At 35.5% G+C, this 20,513-nt stretch overlaps 1 protein-coding gene across 4 annotated transcripts in view; it reads left to right on the plus strand.

The window, feature by feature from the left end:
• Window positions 1-20,513, plus strand: part of tbc1d4 (TBC1 domain family, member 4) — a 40,285-nt gene that overhangs the window by 17,309 nt on the left and 2,463 nt on the right. Inside the window, exons 10-20 of one of the 4 annotated variants that reach the window (XM_048193805.1) lie at window positions 2,508-2,713; window positions 3,986-4,138; window positions 11,831-11,982; window positions 12,246-12,455; window positions 13,910-13,912; window positions 14,906-15,067; window positions 15,687-15,845; window positions 16,138-16,382; window positions 17,082-17,241; window positions 17,439-17,608; window positions 19,077-19,253. In XM_048193805.1, coding sequence (XP_048049762.1) covers window positions 2,508-2,713; window positions 3,986-4,138; window positions 11,831-11,982; window positions 12,246-12,455; window positions 13,910-13,912; window positions 14,906-15,067; window positions 15,687-15,845; window positions 16,138-16,382; window positions 17,082-17,241; window positions 17,439-17,608; window positions 19,077-19,253 — 1,797 coding nt within the window. Of the gene's footprint in view, window positions 1-595; window positions 2,261-2,507; window positions 2,714-3,985; window positions 4,139-11,830; window positions 11,983-12,245; window positions 12,456-13,909; window positions 13,913-14,905; window positions 15,068-15,686; window positions 15,846-16,137; window positions 16,383-17,081; window positions 17,242-17,438; window positions 17,609-19,076; window positions 19,254-20,513 lie in introns of those variants that run through there. The other 3 variants (XM_048193808.1, XM_048193806.1, XM_048193807.1) reach the window with 3 other exon arrangements.

Consider the following 20,513-nt stretch of genomic DNA (forward strand, 5'->3'; position numbering starts at 1 on the left):
CTGCCCCCGACTAAATATTTTTTTCTAGTCGACTATTAGTCATTCATTTAGTTAACTAATTGCATGTTTATATTAATTTAATTACTTAATTATATACAGAGGAGAATACTAAACCATAATGAGCATTTAGTATAAGCGCAATATAGCCTATTCCGTGCGCAAGCGCACAAATAAAGCTTGCTGCAAAGCACTGGCAAAAGTCAAGTCACCTTTATTTATGTAGCGCTTTTTACAATGCAGATTGTGTCAAAGCAGCTTTACAGTGATAACTGGTATATAATTTGGCTTTTAAAGAATAGTGTCAATGCAGGCAGATCAAAGCACTGTTGAATAAATGTCAAGAATACTGTTGAATATCAAATATCAAGTCAAATGTCAAGTGTCCCCAACTAAGTAAGCCAAAGGCGACAGCGGCAAGGAACCCAAACTCCAACAGGTGACATCAGGTGGCAAACAGGTGGCAAATAGGTGTTAAATGGAGAAAAAAACCTTGGGAGAAACCAGGCTTAGTCGGGGGGCCAGTTCTCCTCTGGCGAACAGTGCTTTATGATGATTATGAATGATTATGATTAATGATTAATGATTATGATTAATGATTATGAATGCGTCAGGGAAAATAGCAAGGAGACATTTTAATTGTTTATTGTTAAACTGTTTTCTGAGATAGCGTTGGCTGCAAAGATGAAGTTAACAATGTTGCCTCGCCATCTCCGCAGTATAGTGAACGCGCCTGTAGAGAGATAAGCAGAGATTATTTATTTTTGATTTGAATAGGTTTATTTAAATGTAGACATTTCAAGCTTTCTATAGATATATTTCTAATGTCTGTGAGGCAAGTAGCCTATACACTGAGTTTTGGTTCATTTTTGTGACGCACTCCAGTTCAGCGAGCCCAAGACAGCAGAAAGCGCATCCTGTTTTGTTTTACAAAGGCACAACATTTTCTTGTTATTGTGAGTTTACACAAATAAAAGTAGTAGTTTACAGTTTCGAACGATGTATTACTCTTTCTTGTATGAACAAAAATGACAGAGTATTTGTAAGTTGTTTCCACTGTTATCTGAAAAAATGCAAGTGATCGCGCCGGCGCCTCCATGTCATGCGGTAAGCGGGCTATACTTTAGCTTCCACACTCTGCACAAAGACTTGGAAATGTGCCTAATAATTGCACACATTTATCTAGGTTAGCTTTAGTGTGAGCGCCATGTAAAATTCCTACTACTTGCATGTTTCAAATGATAAGCCATATTTGAGGTCGATAGATGATAGGCAAATGTTTGGATTTCCTGCCCGACATACTGTAATTAACACAAGGATGATCTGTCCCTCAAGGACTGCGTGACTTTTACAATAGATTTTTTGTTCTGTGACTAACAGACTAATAAAAATTTTGGTCGACTAAGCCTCTAGTTGACTAACCATTAGTCGACTATTTGGGTGTCTGCCCTAAAAATATTATAAAGTTTATGTAGTGAATATCTGTTTATCAAGTTATGCTCTGCTCTAAAATATTCAATTGATTAAATATTGCCCAACTTGCTTTTTAAAGCAAGTTAAGCAAAAAAAAATTTTTAAATCGTTATTCAGAAATCAGAAACTGGAATATTCATGGAGGTTCATTGGTCAAAATGTGTGCAAACCACAGTTTGCTACATTGTTTAACAAAACAACAAACTAAGTGGCATCTGTAAACAATTGATGCTAATACTATTTCTCAGAAATAACTTCTCTTTTTCTATGTCATTTAAATAATTACTTTTAACCAGCTGGACACAAATTTATCAAACCGTGCGCTGTGTGAAGGCTCCCATTCCCCTTGTATTACCATGCCAAGAGAGCTATTATGTTGTTTGGATCATTTGTTTTTCCCAAATTTAGCTGTAGGCAGCTGAAGGAAGTGGACAGGGTTTGTGTGAGTGAAAGGAGAGAGCGTTGTGCAGCCGTTGCTGGTTTCCTGGCCCTGCTGTGTACTGACTCACAGGAGAGCATGGGTTCAGGAACTGCCATAGCACAAGGACAGGAAACAGAGTGAGGAAGAGAACCAGAGAGAGACCCTTCCTATAGACATCACAGTAAACAGCAGCCAGAAACCTCCATTGTGCAGCAGGCTACCTCCAACGGCTCATGTGTGTGTGATGTGGCTCTGTGACACAGACTATTAACATACAATAGATCACAAAGTGTGTGTGCAGTACCGCCAGCCTAGCCACTTCTGACTGGGGAAGCGAACGAGACTGGACGGGGAGAGGGAAAATGCTGGGTGAGTCAAGAATTAATAGTTTGATGTAGCTGGTGTCAGGTTAGTTGTTTTGCTTTGCTTTGTCTGAAACTTGAAGGTTATATACCCATATCTCAGTAAATTGTTTGTTTCTGTCTGGGATGGATTATTGTTGAATTTGAGGTTTGACTCATTGGTAAGCTGAGTTGTCTGGCATATGTTGAATGCAATGTCATCGTCTTGTTGAGCCCAATTCGCTGACCCGGTTCCTTATCTGCTCACCCTGCAGGGCGACTCTCCTGGTGACTCCCCACCTGGGACTCCACCCAGTTACCTTGAGGACGACCCAGATGCCCCACAGTTCCGTCGCCGGGCTCACACCTTCAGCCACCCGCCCATCAAGAAAAGGATCTCCTTCACTGAGGTTTCCTCCCAGGCCTGTAAGGCTCCACTGCGCCGGCAGCAGTCTTTGGCCCCAGAGCTGCTGCAGAGCAGGTAATGCATCACTTCCTGTTTGCTGTTTGATAAAGTCATTTATCTTTCCATCTGTTTTTCAACAGTCATATGATGTCCAGACAGTCACAGCAATGTGCTGATGTGCTGAAAACAGCTTGTTGTGTTTATTTACAGAAATCATAAATATGCTTCAATATATGTAAACTTGTAAAGTGACTGATTTTAGCATGAATGCTTACATGGGCGAGTGCATGTGGCATGTGTAATTTTGGATTTGGCACTAATTCAAATAATTTAGAAAATTACTAAAACTAGATAATGTTATGCTTATGTGATTTTTGTTGAATCTTGTGATCTACAGTATATTTGTTATTTCAATGAATCTGCATTTTATTGATGGGATTCTGTCAATTGTTTGAAAATTTTAATTAAATGAATTATATTATATGGCAGATAATTCAACCAGTATCAGCATTTACTGAGAATTTCCCCCAAATGAGGACATTATATTATTGTTTCTGAATATTATTTGGGAATTTAGTATATAGGTTAGGGGGCTTCAATTGGTACTTCACATTCATTTTACTTGAATGCATTAATTTTTAAAAAATAATTAGTTGTGATATATTAACACATTAAATCGGCAGCTCTAGTTTTATAGTATAAGGAAAGAAATTATTTTAAGAATTTTTGTCTTTTTTTAATCACTTTAAATACAGATGCACTGATATTAAAATGCTGGTTGATATAAATTTTTAATGTAAATGCCAATAACTGATACATAGCTGATATTGAAGCTGTTTTTTAATGTAAAAGTAAAATCAAAACATATTAATTTTGAGGTCTATTTATTATTATATAGTTGTTTTTTTTACAGGTGGTATATGACAGCAAAGGTAATCCAAATGTACATACTGGTGGAAACGGCCGTGCAAAGTTAAATATCCAATATTAGCCAATATATATCCAGTAATGACTAAAAAATAAAAATCACTAATATAACAAATGTTGTACCAATATATTGTCACCTAATAGATTTAATATAGGTAAAATTATAATATGCTTCTGACAGCTTATATATTTTTGTCAGAGTTTTTACTTTTTCAGCATTTAAAAAAATAACAGTAAAAAAAAAAAAAAAATCTCCAGTTCTCAGACAAAACCTAAAATTGTTATGCTCTTTCATCTGAAGAAATCTTTCATCTGCTCAGAAGCACTCATGTGTTCTAGATTGAGGTTCCATGGCAGTGTTTAGACCTCTCTAAAGTAATGTGTATTTGTTGTGGGCCTTTTATGTTTCGGCTCCCTCAGCACCATTGGTATCTCAAGAGTGCGCAGCGTCTCTGAGAGTGACTCCTACTTCAGTCTCTCATCCTCCTTCCACACCCCCACTTTCCTGAAAACCTTTTACCAGGGCTCCCTTGGCTCACTGGCCTCCCTGTCGGACAGCGGGAGTCTTAAGAGGTGAGAGGGGGCGTCGGTCTCGGACTGTTCAGTGTGTCCGTTTCCCCCGGGGGTGCCTGAGGTTCGAGCTGATGGTGCCCTTCTTCTCTGCGCCTGTCTGTTTCTTAACCCAAAGGCTTCAGTCACTGTGTCGTCAGTTAAGAAGAACCACTTCTTTAACTTGCTCTCTCTTCCTGTCAACAATGTTGGACCTTGTCTTTGTCCACTGGACAAGAGGGATGCTAAACCTCAATTGCATGTTGGCGTCTTTACTAACTAATGGTAAACAAATGCATTTATCATCTATATTGCATCCATCAACTGTCACAGAACTTTCTTCTAATCTATACTCTATTGTGCTTAAATATTGATAATTTATAATTTGTGATATATTATGTTGGATGATAATTCAGAATTCATTTTTAAGGGAAAAAGCATTGCCAGGTTGGTTTGAACAGTTGTGATGATCTTTAATGGTGTTTTGATTTCTCTTTGTTCCTGACGGATTTTTTCCCTCGTTTTTTGTAAATAGTTTAGAAGTAGTTCAGAATAGATACATCAGCTATTCAATTATGCAAAGCAGGCATAAAATCATACTCTTGCTGGTTAGCCTGATTTTAGAGTGGTTTTAGAGCGCTTGTCAACCTGCTTATCCAGATTGGGAGACCATCTTAACCCTTTGATGCGCAAGCTATGAAAACCCCTTCTAATGCGCAACATGGGTCAAAAATGACCCGTATTCATTTCCTATGTAATTTCAATCATGGTTGAGTGTTTCTTTGCTGAATCTTTGAAAGAAATGTATTTTATCATTCATTTATTTCAGGTATTCCTTAAATATCTTGTTTTGGATTGTCAAAAATCATTATGTTCATTTTTTCTTTCTTGCTTTATAAACAAACACAGTTTTTGTATGTCTACATCAATTTTACACGCATGGGTCAAAAATGACCCGTATTCATTTCCTATGTTATTTCAATCATGACTGAGTGTTTCTTCACTGAATCTTTGAAAGAAATGTAATTTGTCATTTATTTATTCCAGGTATTCCTTAAATATCTTGTTTTTGATTTTCACAAATCATAACTTTTGTATTTCTACATCAATTTTACACACATGGGTCAAAAATGACCCATATTAGAAACCTTTGCAAATTTTCACAAGTAGGAACATATTTACTGCAGACAACTGTTCATCCGCCACACATTTCACATCTCAACATGGCTGCTTTTGTATATTTGATGGATGAAAGTCATATTATATTTCATATAATAGGCTATATATTATATTTCATAATTTGTATTTTTTTGTCATAAACCAATGCTAATGGTCACCTTTTACATCTATCAGTGTTCCTGAAAAGTAACAGTTTTGAACAAGGTTTCTGTCCAACAGTGAAAATATATAATAAGTGTATTTGAATTTGAATATTTGAATATTCTTGTGCTTTTGATTTTCTTTATCTAGAGTGTTAGCGGCTGGTCCTCAACAGAACTGAGGTGGATGATGACATCACTGTAAAAAAAAGTTGAAAGTATACTTTGCGCACAGTCGAACACAATTTAAATGTGTATGTGCAGGTTGCACATACAGTTACAGAAATCTGGTGGAAATTATAAAAAGTTACAAAAATCTGTATGCTGACCCTCACGTACGCATAAAACGCGAAGTATACTTTGGCCTTTAGAAAGATAATGACACAAAAAAAATTTCATTCAAAAAGAAAGGAAATATTTAAATAAGGATTTGTTTGAGTAATACCTGGAATAATGAATGATGAAATTAATTTATTGTAATATATGAGATATAGAAAATAATAACTCATTCAGGTCACTTTAGACTCATGTTGTATATGTCCAAAACTGTTACTTTTCAGGAACACTGACAGATTTAAAGGGTGACCAATTGCATTGATTTATGACACAAAATAAAAAATTATGAAATATATAGCCTAATATATTAAATATAATAAGACTTGCATCCATGAAATATACAAAAGTAGCCTTGTTAAGATGTGAAATGTGTGGCAGATGAACAGTTGTCTGCAGTAAATATGTCCTACTTGCAAAAATGTGCAAATATTAAAGATTTCTATATGGGTCATTTTTGACCCATGTGTGTAAAATTGATGTAGAAACTGTGTTTGTTTATAAAGAAAGAAAGAAAAAATAAACAATTATTTGTAGAAAATCAAAAACAAGATATTTAATGAATACCTGGAATAAATAAATGACAAAATACATTTCTTTCAAAGATTCAGTGAAGAAACACTCAGTCATGATTGAAGTTACATAGGAAATGAATATGGGTCATTTTTGACCCATGTGTGTAAAATTGATGTAGACATACAAAAACTGTGTTTGTTTATAAAGTAAAAAAGAAAAAATGAACATCATGATTTTCGACAATCAAAAACAAGATATTTAAGGAATACCTGGAATAAATGAATGATAAAATAAAAAATAGACATTTCTTTTATAGATTTAGCAAAGAAACACTCAACCATGATTGAAATTACATAGGAAATGAATACGGGTCATTTTTGAACCATGTTGCACATTAGAAGGGTAGTGATAGAAAAATGATTTTTATTCAAAAAGTAAGAAAAAAAAATTAAAATGAGGATTTGTGATGATCAAAAAGAAGTTAATTGAGGAATACCTGGAATACTGAATGATGAAATTAATTTCTTGCAAAGATATAGAAAATAAAAACGTACTTGTTATGCATCAAAGGGTTAAACCAGCTAAGACCAGTTTTATGATGGTGTTTTTAGAATTAGAGCGTTTGAAGAGATCTTTAATTGAAACTTACTGCAAAATGGCTCTTTAGATGTCTGAAATCAGAAACCCGAAAACATTATTACATAAACACATACTCACATTTACATGTTAACAAAACTGATTTGATATTGTTAAAGGATGATGCATCATGCAGTTCAAACAGTTAAAATCCTGCAAAAAAGCGATGTCAAGTGACGTGTGTGTCTCGTTTCATACGTGGAGGCTTTTTACATAACCTAAAAGGCACAGCAACAACAAAAAAAGATTTTAAGGATCAGAGAGGCAAATGGCCACATAAAATAAAAATGGGCCGTTTTAGCACAAAAAAACTTGGCTAACCCTCAGAAAAAGGGAAATGTATTATACAACCCCTTTAACTGGTTTTAGAACATAAAATAAATAGGATAGTTCACCCAAATCATTAGTGGCTTTCACACTGGAGGAACGTTTTCATAGTTCCTCTAACTATTGGCGGAAGTACCCACTTTTTGGTGTGTTTGCACCACAGGAACTGGGAACAATTTTAGTTATAGGAACGCCTTTTGTGGGGACTAAATTAGGGCAGGAGTGTCCAGTCCTGCTCCTAGAAGGCCACTGTCTTGCAGATTTTAGCTCCAACCCCAATTAAACACAACAGAACCAGCTAATCAAGGTCTTACTAGGCATACTAGAAACTTTCAGGCAGGCGTGTTGTGTCTGTTGGCTAGTTCCTGTAACTACCTGGTGCTAAAAAGTCCCTGTTTATTCATTTTCATGTAGTTCCAAACCTGTATGACTGACTTTCTTCTGCAGAACACAAAAGAAAATATTTTAAACAATGTTGGTAACCAAACAGTTTTGTTTACTCTTGACTTCCATTGTATGGACAAAAAAACCCATTGATGCATTTCTCAAAATATCGTCTTTTATGTTCCACAGAAGAAAGTAAGTCGTAGGTTTGGAACGAGGGTTAGTAAATGTTTCATCGTTTAACAAAGCTCCTGTCATTCACGCTAGTAAGTAGAGTTTATAGAAGCAGTTGTTAAGGGGCGAGTGTATTAGAATAGAGATCATACAGTGAAATCATGCGTAGAATATAGACCCTCTCCCAAGGGTTTCTTTTCAGGACAATAATATTTGACCAGGTTTTTGTGCTAGTGGCTTGAACTATGAGCTCTCCTTCATCTGAACAACAGCCACCTTGGAATTACTGACAAATGATGTTCCTCTGTGTATTCGCCCTTCGTTTGTTTAAAATAGCGGGCTCTAATGATCCAATGCTTTGAGTGCTCTGAAAGGAGGAGATTTAAAATGTCACATCCTTGGCCCTGCTCCATTTTCTACAAATCGGAGAGAGGGTCCTTCTCTCTTTATGTTGAATGTCTCTAGCTGTCTTTTCTAATTGGACGTCTAGCAGACCTGTCTGTTGAGCAGCAGTCAGGGTTGGTCCATTTCTCTAGCCAGAGTTTAATGCATAACATTCAAACCCGTTTTTAACGCTTTCACTAACTCCGCTTGAAGTGTCCTTGCTGTTGCTTGTGTATTGTTGTGGTAACTAAGCAAAGAGACAGGTACAGGAAAAATAGACAGAGACTTGTGGGATAAAACAGATTTGATTATTTGAACATCTTGTTCCTACATCTGATAATAACAATCTATTTCAGCTTCTTAGATTTGGAACGGCTTGAAAGATGTTTAAATGGAATAATGGAAAAAATAAGCTTTAGGTTTCTCTCAGCTTTTAAAGTTATTATAAACCCCAACTTTTATTTTTTGCATGTTTGTCAAACTTTAATGTTTCAGATCATCAAACAAATTTAAATATTAATCACAGATAACACAAGTAAAGCATGGAACCATGAATTCTGCTGTCTACCAAAAAATCCTGAAGGACAATGTCCGGCCGTCTGTTCATGACCTCAAGCTGAAGTGAACTTGGGTTCTGCAGCAGGACAAGGATCCAAAACACCAGCAAGTCCACCTCTGAAGACTTTGGAGTGGCCTAGTCAAAGTCCTGACCTCAATCCTATTGAGATGCTGTGGCATGACCTTTAAAAGGCGGCTCATGCTCTCAAACCCTCCAATGTGGCTGAATTACAACAATTCTGCAAAGATGAGTGGGCCAAAATTCCTCCACAGTGCTGTAACAGACTCATTGCAAGTTATTGCACACGCTTGATTGCAGTTGTTGCTGCTTAGGGTGGCCCAACCAGTTATTAGGTTAAGCAAGCACTTTTTCACACAGGGCCATGTAGGTTTGGATTTTGTTTTCCCTTCATAATAAAAACCTCCTTTTAAAAACTGCATGTTGTGTTTACTTGTGTTATCTTTGATTAATATTTAAATTAGTTTGATGAACTGAAACATTAAAGCGTGACAAACTTGCAAAAAAATAAAAAAATCAGGAAGGGGGTAAACAGTTTAATAATAAATATATATATATATATATAATCAGTGGTGTGCGGTGGTGTTTTAAAATGAGGTGGCAAAGTCCTTGATTTTTTTTTTTTTTTTTTTTATATATATATCAAATGTAAATTTATCTCCCTGTTACACAATTTTCTTGGTTAAATAAACATTACATATAAAGAGAGACCAAATACAATTCTAATTTGTGTTTTTACACTATGTAACTATTTACTAAAACCAAGTTAGTAAATAGTTCATCAAGTTAGTGTTTTTAATCATGTTTACATTTATTCCTAAATAATTGGCTAACTAAAGGCAGTAACAATTTAAACTATATATAAAAGTTTATATATACAGTACAGTCCAAAAGTTTGGAACCACTAAGATTTTTAATGTTTTTAAAAGAAGTTTCGTCTGCTCACCAAGGCTACATTTATTTAATTAAAAATACATTAAAAAACAGTAATATTGTAAAATATTATTACAATTTAAAATAACTGTGTACTATTTAAATATATTTGACAAAGTAATTTATTCCTGTGATGCAAAGCTGAATTTTCAGCATCGTTACTCCAGTCTTCAGTGTCACATGATCCTTCAGAAATCATTCTAATATGCTGATTTGCTGCTCAATAAACATTTATGATTATTTTCAATGCTGAAAACAGTTGTGTACTTTTTTTTTCAGGATTCCTTGATGAATAGAAAGTTCAAAAGAACAGCATTTATCTGAAATACAAAGCTTCTGTAGCATTATACACTACCGTTCAAAAGTTTGGGGTCAGTAAGAATTTTTATTTTTATTTTTTGGAAAAGAAATTAAAGAAATAAATACTTTTATTCAGCAAGGATGCATTAAATCAATCAAAAGTGGCAGTAAAGACATTTATAATGTTACAAAAGATTAGATTTCAGATTAACACTGTTCTTTTGAACTTTCTATTCATCAAATAATCCTGAAAAAAAATATTGTACACAAATATTTTGTACAATTGTACACATTAAATGTTTCTTGAGCAGCAGATCAGCATATTAGAATGATTTCTGAAGGATCATGTGACACTGAAGACTGGAGTAATGATGCTGAAAATTCAGCTTTGCCATCACAGGAATAAATTACTTTGTCAAATATATTTAAATAGTACACAGTTATTTTAAATTGTAATAATATTTGACAATATTACTGTTTTTTACTGTATTTTTAATTAAATAAATGTAGCCTTGGTGAGCAGACGAAACTTATTTTAAAAACATTAAAAATCTTAGTGGTTCCAAACTTTTGGACTGTACTGTATATATATATATATATATATATATATATATATATATATATATATATATATATATATATATATATATATATATATATATATATATATATATATATATATATATATATATATATATATATATATATATATATATAATTTAATTTGCGAACTAATGTTCAGCTTTTCTTTTTAAAAGTCAATTTATTTTCAGCAGTCATCAAGCTTGTACACACTGGTCACTGGTCACGGATACGAAGATGTACCTTTAATACTACTCTGATTTCTCACTAAAACCCTGCAGTCATCATGTTTTCTGCCATTTCAAGTTTGGTTTTAACATGACATAATGCAGTAAGGGGGTGAGTTGTTTACTTACTATTTAATTAGTCTTCCCATTAACACCATTGGTATCTTCATTCAGGCCGATTCGCAGAGAACGCTCATGAAACAAGAGGTGGGATTTATCGCACAAACCAATCATATCCGATCATAGCGCGATCTTCCGTGACTTTCCCCCATTCATTCTCAATTGCCCCCCATAAAACCCACTGCATGCTTTAGGGGTTCTGCTTTATTTCTATGAGCTGAAGGGAGGCATGAGAGATGTGGACTCCCGCTGTAACTTTACCTGCGGGTGTCACTGTTGGACAGTGTTTCTTTTGAAAAATTAGTGACTTTCACACTTTTTTTTTTTTTTATGTCAAATTTTGTAATATTTGTTTATTTTTGTAATATCGGTTATTTTCTCATCCAGTTTTTTTGAGGAGTCACTGCCCCCCTTGCCTCCTCGGAGGAAACGCCCCTGATATATATATAAGAAGAACATCAAGTCTTTTATGCTCACCAAAGATGCATTACAATATTTGATTACAGTAAAATGCATTAAAAACAGTAATATTGTAAGTTTTTTTTTTTTTTATTTGTTTTTGTACATAAGTTGAGTTGCGTTGCACAAGTATTTTTTTAATGTGTTGCAAAGTTTTTGTGCATTATTCAGTTAATTTTCATTCTGTTCACTTCCTTATAATTTTCTCGTTCCTCAAAAACAAGTAATCTGTGTTTTATGTAGCTTATGCATGAAACCAATTAACATCTATTATGACTCTTTAAATGCTCTGCTTCTTATTGCTTATGAGCTTTTGCTTAAATGTATTGATGGATATATATTGTGTATTACCTTATAACTGGTTTGACCACCTGTACGTTCAAAAAATGTTGCTCTGTCTTTTCATTTGAATAAGCGTGTGTTGTGTTGTTTTGTTTGTCTGTAGTGGTAATGGGGAGGGCAGGAAGAGGTCTCTGTCAGGTTGTAGCACCGATTCTTTGACCTTGGTGCCTCCACGCAGAGTTTCTTGGCGCCAGAAGATTTTCCTGAGGGTGGCGTCACCCATGAACAAACCCTCCACTTCTATGCAAAACGTGGGTAGGTACACATGCTTGAGCGTACGCACAGACAAGCAGACAGGTGCAACATTACACCCTGTTCTTCCAGCAGTCTATTTATAGTCAACATTGCAGCATAAATCATTGTTCGTCAAGCTTTAGAACTTCATAATTCTCCCTTAGATTCAAGAAAAAGAAACACCCTAAATGCACAGTACTCCGTTTCTTAAATCACTTTATTATCTTTCCATGCCATTTGAGGATGGGTCTTAGACATTTTGGTCAGCATCTGCTGTTTTCCAGAGCACATGGATGGCCGGGAGCTGCTGCCACTTTCTCCTCGGGCTTTGAACCAAGATCAAGACCCTCAGGCCAGCCCCCTGTCCCCAGAGCAGGGCTTTGGTGGAGAGAAGGGCCGGCGCAGCCCAGCTGACTACAGGGCCCTGTGGAAGAAAGCCATCCACCAACAGATTTTGCTCATCCGCATGGAGAAAGAAAACCAGCGCCTGGAGGGTTAGTGTTTCTCCTTGTATCTCTCTCTCTCTCTCTTTATAACCTTTCTCTTATTTGGATTCTATCATAATCGTGCAGACCCACTTCACTGGGTGCTGTTCGTTCAACCAAAAAACAAAAAACAAAAAAAAACAAATCTGTCATAATTTTCTCACCCTCAAGTTTTTCCAAACCCATTTGAGTTTTCCTTTCATGGAACACAAAAGGAAAAAGATAGTTTATGTATCTTTTTCCTAAATAATGACTGGAGCAGTCACCAGGGGCTTCCAAATTCAAAAAAGTGCAAAAAGTACCCTGAAAACCCATAAACTTGGGTGTTATATTCCAATTCTTCTGAAGTCACATGATAGGTTTGTGTGAAAAACACACACTATACACTCTATACTTAAGCTGTGTGGAAAAGTGGAGCTTAGAGCAGCATCGTTATTGTTAACTGAACTGTTAAAATATTGTCTTTGTTAATTGAAATAAAGCTGAAATAAAATAAAATATAAATATTAGATGAAAAGCACTAGAAAGGTTGCCTTGACAACTTACTGAAGTACTAAAGTGAAATGACTAACTAAAACTCAAACTAAAATTATACAAATAAAAGCTAATTCAAAACAAATACTTTAATAGTACATAAATAATATTAAAACAACAGTGGCTTAGACTGTCTAAATAGATTTTAAGATTGACTGGCTTAAAACATCTCTCTTTGTGTTGCTCAACAGAAAGTTAGTCATACAGGTTTGGAACAACATAAGGGTGGGTAAATAATGACCAGAATTTCATTTTTAGGTGAACTATCCCTTTAAATATTTCCAGTAGCTGAAACAGTAGAGCATTGCACTAACAAGGTTAAGGTCATGGGTTTGATTCCCAGGGAATGCATGATCTGATAAAATGCACCTAACATACGAACAAGTCAGTTGCAATGTAGGTCACTTTGGATGAAAGTGTCTGCCAATTGCACAAATATGTAAACCTACAGCAGTAGTCCAGCGTTCATGCTACATTGTGGAGTCACGGGAGAGGGAGTGTTTCCTCCCGTCACTCTGATTAGACTGTTGTTTTTGCCCTTGCCTTATTTTAAGAGGGGCAAGTGCCACTGCGTCTATTTTACATTCTGGAGCAAAGTTAATTATAGAAGGGAATGTCGATGACGTTCACATTCTGCAAGAGTGTGCTCTCAGTTCTGTGACCTCTGGGCTGCATATGTAACCCTAGTCTTTTAGAAATAGTTTAATAATATCAGTATTTCAATCAGTTTCAAACACATTATGAAAGGTTAATGTTGTGTATTAGTTCAACTTTGCTTTGGAAGAGCCAAGCAAAAAGCATGTGAAATATTGCCCTCTGTTGGCCAAACAGAATCACACATGAGACTCAAGTCGCTTCCTCTACCCTTTTACCTTTTCTGTCTGTTTTTGTGTGCTCTTGGATGGGCCGAACTTAACATGTCTGAGTAGAAGGTAAGAAAATACAGCCGCGACATTGACGTCTTGCTTGAACAGGCTGAACTTCAGGCAGTTTCAGTTGGCATGATATCATTGTTTCACTTCAATTTTGTGTACAAACCAGCATATGGCAGTTAGCTACATGTTCTCCAGTACCGATAAACAATAACAATTGGTTTTTAGGATATAATTTTCTCCTGTCAAATGAAATAGTTGCAGAATTGCATCAATCCAGAGTCTAAAAGGGCATATTCTCTTATTCATCTGCACAGATGTTCATGTATTTTTTTAATCTTGGATAGTACAAATGTGTTGATGCTTTAAGGTTACTGTAAAAGGCCATGCCATGTCTTGATATGCTTTGAATTTTGTCTAAAGTTTCTATGGAAATGCAGACTACGTAATATTCCTCGATCTATCAGCAGCATGCTACAGTATATGCACGCTTGCCTGTGAGGCACTTGTATTTTTATTTTTACAAACTGAAACTTAATAAATTAATGTCTGCATGACTTTCAGTGGCTCTCAATTGGATTTGCTTGTGTTGGACATCAAGTGGCAAACCAACGCAATACCAAAATTGCAAATAAATGTTATTTAAATAATGTGATGAATGGCATTTTTTTTTTAAATATGAATTATTTTAAGAACATATATTATTGTAATATGCTCTTAAAATAATATCAATAAAATCATATACTGATACAATAAATTAATTCATTTTTTTTAAATAATAATTACTATTAAAAATTGCATTTAGCATATTTCCCCCCTTCTGTCCACATTTTTGAGTCACAACCCACCACTTGAGAACCAGTTACCTAGAATATACTTCTGCCTCTCTGTTAACAGCAGGTGATGCACATGATGCCTCTTCATTTTGACACTCTGAATGTCATTTTGTTCTCTCTCTTTGCATCTAAAAGCACTATATTAATTACTAGTTGTTCTAATGTTAGTCTGAATAAATAAATGCTAAACCTGACTAGAAGTTTTCTCATCCTGCAGCCAGCCGTGATGAATTGCACATTCGTAAAATGAAGCTGGACTACCAGGAAGTGTGTCAGTGCTCCAAAGAGGTGCAGGCTGTGTGGGACAGGAAGTTGAGCAGCCCCTGCCGCACTAAAGTACAGTGGGGCAAAGAGGAGATTCACAGTGCCGTCTGCCAGGGTAAAAACGGATTACTTCAGTCATTAAAACCCCAAGATTTTGGTCTCTGGTGTACTACTCTACATCATCTTTTGTTGTTATACAACTTGTAACATAGTTATAGAAATACTTAGACTATCGTTCAGAAGTTTGGGGTGAGTAAGATGTTGCTATTTTTTTTATTCAGCAAGGCCACATTAATTTGATAAAGGGACAGTAAAAATGTTTACATTGTACAAAATATTTCAAATAAAGGGTGTTCTTTTAAACTTTCTATTCACCAAAGATTCTTGAAAAATGAGTCAATGGTTTTCAACATTAATAATAAGAAATGTTTTCATGAGCACCAAATCAGCATATTAGAATGATTTCTGAAGGATCATGTGACACTTCAGCTTTACCATCACAGAAATAAATTACATTTTACACAAAATATATAATAAAATAAATTATGTTATTACTATATTTTTGATCAAATAAATGCAGCCTGGGTGAGCACAAGAGACTTCTTTCAAAAATATTAGGAAAAATCTTAAGGACCCCAAACGTTTAAACGGAAGTATAGAAATTTGAAATTGTTTTGCTCTTCTAAATTCTAAATAATGCTGAGATTTTTTTTTTTTGTATGTGTGCCCTGTAGGTGTCCCCAAAAGTCGGCGAGGTGAGGTGTGGCTCCTCCTTTCCCAGCAGTATCGTCTGCGTCACCGTCTGCCGCAGCGGCAGCAGCCCCCTGAAACTCCTTATCAGGATCTCCTCAAGCAGCTCACAGCACAGCAACACGCCATCCTGGTCGACCTTGGTCTGTATCTAATCAAGTACTTATAGTTTGTTCATAGGTGAATACGCATACTGATAAGCTACATACAAAGAATACAAAATTATAATTTGCATTCCAAAGTTGTATATCATTTGTTTATTAATTGTCAAATCACCAATAAAATTTGACATAAAATACTATCAGAACTTATAAAATCTCAGATCAGACTATAAAACTCTATATTGTCATATTGTTGCAGCTAATTCACATGGACATCACAATAGTGTTATATTTTTGACCCAGCACATTACTGAAGTGATCTTCCCCTTTCCAGGCAGGACATTCCCAACGCACCAGTATTTCAGTGCTCAGCTGGGAGCTGGGCAACTGTCTCTGTACAATCTCCTGAAGGCCTACTCCCTGCTGGACACGGAGGTGGGCTACTGCCAGGGCATCAGTTTTGTGGCCGGTTTGCTACTGTTGCATATGAGCGAGGAACAGGCTTTCGACACCCTTAAGTTCCTCATGTACGATCTGGGCATTCGCCGGCAGTACCGTCCCGACATGATCTCCCTGCAGGTGCGCTGTGTGTGAGAGAGTGTCAGTTTTCACTAGTTTGTGTTTTTCTTTCAGAACTGGAATGTTTGCTTTTCTGAGTATGCCTATTGCTAAATGTAGCAGGACTGGTTTTTGTGTGAGATAACGGAAAGAGTACAGAACAATGTGTCCTAATTTGCGGAACTGAATGTTTTCTATTTGCATCAAGAACTAGATTTTTATTGGACAATTGAATTTATAAAGTAAATGAATAACAAATATGGCCATTTTTGGTTATTTTTGAAGTATCATCAGTCCTTGAAACATTTTTGCACAATGCTACATCCACACCACTTGGTGTCAGTATAACATTCAAAGCCATTGTTGTATTGGCCAATGAAACCTAAATTAAAAGTTAGTTAGCACACCTTAAAAATTTTTTTTAATCTAGTGCATTACTTTTAGTGAATGTAAATTCCAAATCCTAATTTTGTTACACAACCAGAACAGAGAGTATATTTACTACACTTGACTTAAATGTACATTTGCTCAAGCGGTATGCAAACAGCCGTCTCCACCTCTTGTACACTATTTCCTCCTCAGCTGTTCGTGGTTATTCATCATCAGATGTGCCAATGTTTAATCCCGTGAGAGAGAGCCTGTCTCAGCCAGTCTCATTTGAGCCTGTTTAAAGTTCACTCCTGTAAATGCGAGGACATTTTCTTCTTTCTCTCTCCGTAGATCCAGATGTACCAGCTGTCCCGACTGCTGCACGACTATCACCGTAACCTGTACACTCACCTGGAGGAGCACGAGATCTGCCCCAGCCTGTACGCCGCGCCCTGGTTCCTCACTCTCTTCGCCTCTCAGTTCCCGCTTGGCTTTGTTGCCCGTATATTTGGTATATTTTACTTCCTAAGTAACACTACCATATTCAGACCTAAACTAATGTAGCGTATGTGATGGGGTTAGGGGGAACCAGAGGGTTGTGGTGAAATGATCTTGTGTGTTCAAATTCATGTATTTCACACATAAGTCAAGTATTGTAGCCAATGCATAGCCTTTGACTCTTGTACATGTATGTGTGTTCTGTGGCAGACCTCCTGTTTGTCCAAGGCACTGAGGTGATTTTTAAGGTGGCCCTGTGTTTGCTGAGCAGTCACGAGGGAGAGATACTGGAGTGTGACGGCTTTGAAAGTATCGTGGACTACCTTAAATCCACCATCCCCACCCTCACTTACAGCCAAATGGAAGAAACGATCACAAAGGTACATTTAAAATGGAATAAACTTTATCCCAGCATACAGTCAAACCAAAATGTATTCAGACACCTTGAACATTTCATTCATTAATGCAGTTTATTCACTATAGTTTAAAAATGGTAATAAAATATGACAAGATCTCAGAGTTAAAGTTTGTCAGAAAAAAATAATCTTAATTATGTCAGATAACACTTAAGCAAAACATGGTCAGGTCAAAGTGTCTGAGTAATTTTTGGTTCTGGTTTTTTATCAATTTTACTGGCAGTCCACTGTACGAAGAATTTTTGGGTATAATGTCACTGTTTATTTTATTTACTTTATTTTGATATCCTCACTTACACAAATGAACTATAGTGTCTTAAACCCACTAGTAAAAATGTCAAAAATATTTAAAAAAAATTCTGAATAATTTTTGGTTTGACAGTATATGGGGACTTTTCATCAAAAAATAAATAAATAAAAAATTACACTTAGGATATTAACTTTTTTTTTTTTTTTTCAATTATAAGATTTTAATATAAAATTAATATGGATGTATAAGGGAAAGTGTATGTTTTAGATCATGAGAGCATTTATTTTTAATCTCTTTTGGCTTCACTTGTTTGAATCGTCCACAGTATGACCACATTCTTTTTTTTTTTCATTATTATTCAAATATTTCATACAATCTTATCAATATAAGTATGTAAGTAATATCAGTCACAGTGCTATTTTAGTATTATTTATATATTATTATAGTATTTATTAATGGGTATGGGTTGAATTAGACTATTTTTATATTTTCAGTTTTCATTTTAATTTTAGATTACATTTTAGCATTTTTGTCTTGGGTGTGCTTTTGCCTTTATTTTTTCAATATTTCTATATCGCTTTAATTAAATTTTATTTCAGTTTAAGTTTTTCAACTTCAACCTATTTATTCCAGTTATTTGCCAAGGCAAAATTTTACATTTTCGTTTAAGTTTCAGTTGTTCATCTAATATTTAATTTGTCTTTTTTCAGCTTTGTATCAATTTACTGAAAATGATTTTCAAAAAACAAGTTTTAGTTAACAATAACAACTCTCATCAGACATGATTTTAACATGTCTTCCTTGACTTATTTGATCAAACTCAAAATACCCTTTTTTATGCCAACTGAATACTAACCATATGGCATAAAGTGATCAAGTGACAACAGTGTAGCATACTAATGTTTGAATCCTTTTTTGATGCATACTAAATACAGTTTCACATGCTATTGTAGGCAGCACACATTGTTTCCTGTGCAGTATGCAGTACACTGGTGTCTCTTTCCACACATTGGCCTAACAGCCCATTTAGACTCGAATGCATTTAACCACTAGGTGGTGTAACTTGCTTTTCAAAAATCAAAATCCTGTATTGTTAATGAAATTGATATTTAATCTGATAATTTGAAAGAACCTGTGGCATATTCTCTGACAATAACTGTCAGTATGAAATGTGGTTTGCAGGCGATTGAGATGGACATCTCCAAGCAGCTGCACGCATATGAAGTGGAGTACCACGTCCTGCAGGATGAGCTATCAGACGCTCCTCCACCATCAGAGGAGTCTGATAGGCTAGATAAACTGGAGAAAGCCAATGCCCAGCTCAAGAAACAGAACATGGACTTGCTAGAGAAACTGCAGGTATGTAGATGTATAATATTATCACAAAATAGCACAAGTAGAGAAGTGTTTTCTGCCTTCGTTGCCAGTGTGTGGCAGCACAGTACAAAAGACAAACAGCCTGAAACCCAAGATCTTTACAGATACACCTCTTCATTTGCTACCAAAGAATATTAAAATGGCATTTTGATTTTCACATTTCACATTTAAAATTAAAAGTAATGGGAATTCAGCTGATAGTTGCTTGTTGATTTGTCATCCACTAGTGTGAATGAACATGGGAGAATGAATTATCCTTGAAACTCCATTAGTCTAAACATGTAACGTCACAACACGCTCATCCAAGTTGTCCTTAAAAACAACCTGTTGCTAAAAACAAGCTGTTCCTAGAAACATGACACAGGGGAGAGTGAAAAGATATTTGGCACACTTACCAAATTTTCCAGACTAATGTAATAGTGCATTAGAGTAATAGCTTACCCTGAAGCATCTGACAAAATTTACCCCATAGGGTTTTATCTGTAAGATCATTATTTTTTTTTAAAGAACTTAATACTTTTATTCAACAAGGATGCATTACATTGATCAAAAGTGACAGTAAAGACTTTTACATTAACCGATTTTCCACCGCTGGTGCCGACCGGTCCTGTGAACGGTAAGGAACGGTTCCAGTTATATTTCCACTTGAGATTTGTTAGACACGGCACGATTACAAACCGTTCTCAGCCTGGAAATCTCAGCACGGTTAGCTAACCATGATGGTAGAATGCATGTAGTGACGTCGCCACACAGGATTGATCGCTTGTCTTGAAGCTAACGCAAGTTAATATTAAGATTAAAAGAAATATCTGATCATCCTTCATAATGCGGTAGCTATTTACATCTCATATCGTCTGTAAACTCTTGCGTTACCAAGGTAAGGACTAATGGATTTGTTATTGCATTCCAACGAGCTCTGTTTTTAGCCCTGTACAGTGAGAAATTAAACCATACCCCTACCGGCTGGGCTGGATCTGCATGGAATGGTTAAGCAATAAGACCAGTTTGGCCCAATGGTGGAAAAATGGCTATTGTCCCACAAAAAAACAATATTTTTTAAATAAATGGATTTTTTTTTTTTTTTTTTTTTTAACTTTTCTATTCATCAGCGTATTCTGGGAAAAAAAAAAAAAAAACTTATATTTTTCCACAAAAGTATCAAGCAGCACAACTGTTTTCAACATTGATGATTCTAAGAAATGTTTCTTAAGCACTAAATCAGCATATTAAAGATCATGTGAC

This window comes from Megalobrama amblycephala, linkage group LG6 (genome assembly GCF_018812025.1).
Source record: "Megalobrama amblycephala isolate DHTTF-2021 linkage group LG6, ASM1881202v1, whole genome shotgun sequence".
Taxonomy (NCBI): domain Eukaryota; kingdom Metazoa; phylum Chordata; class Actinopteri; order Cypriniformes; family Xenocyprididae; genus Megalobrama; species Megalobrama amblycephala.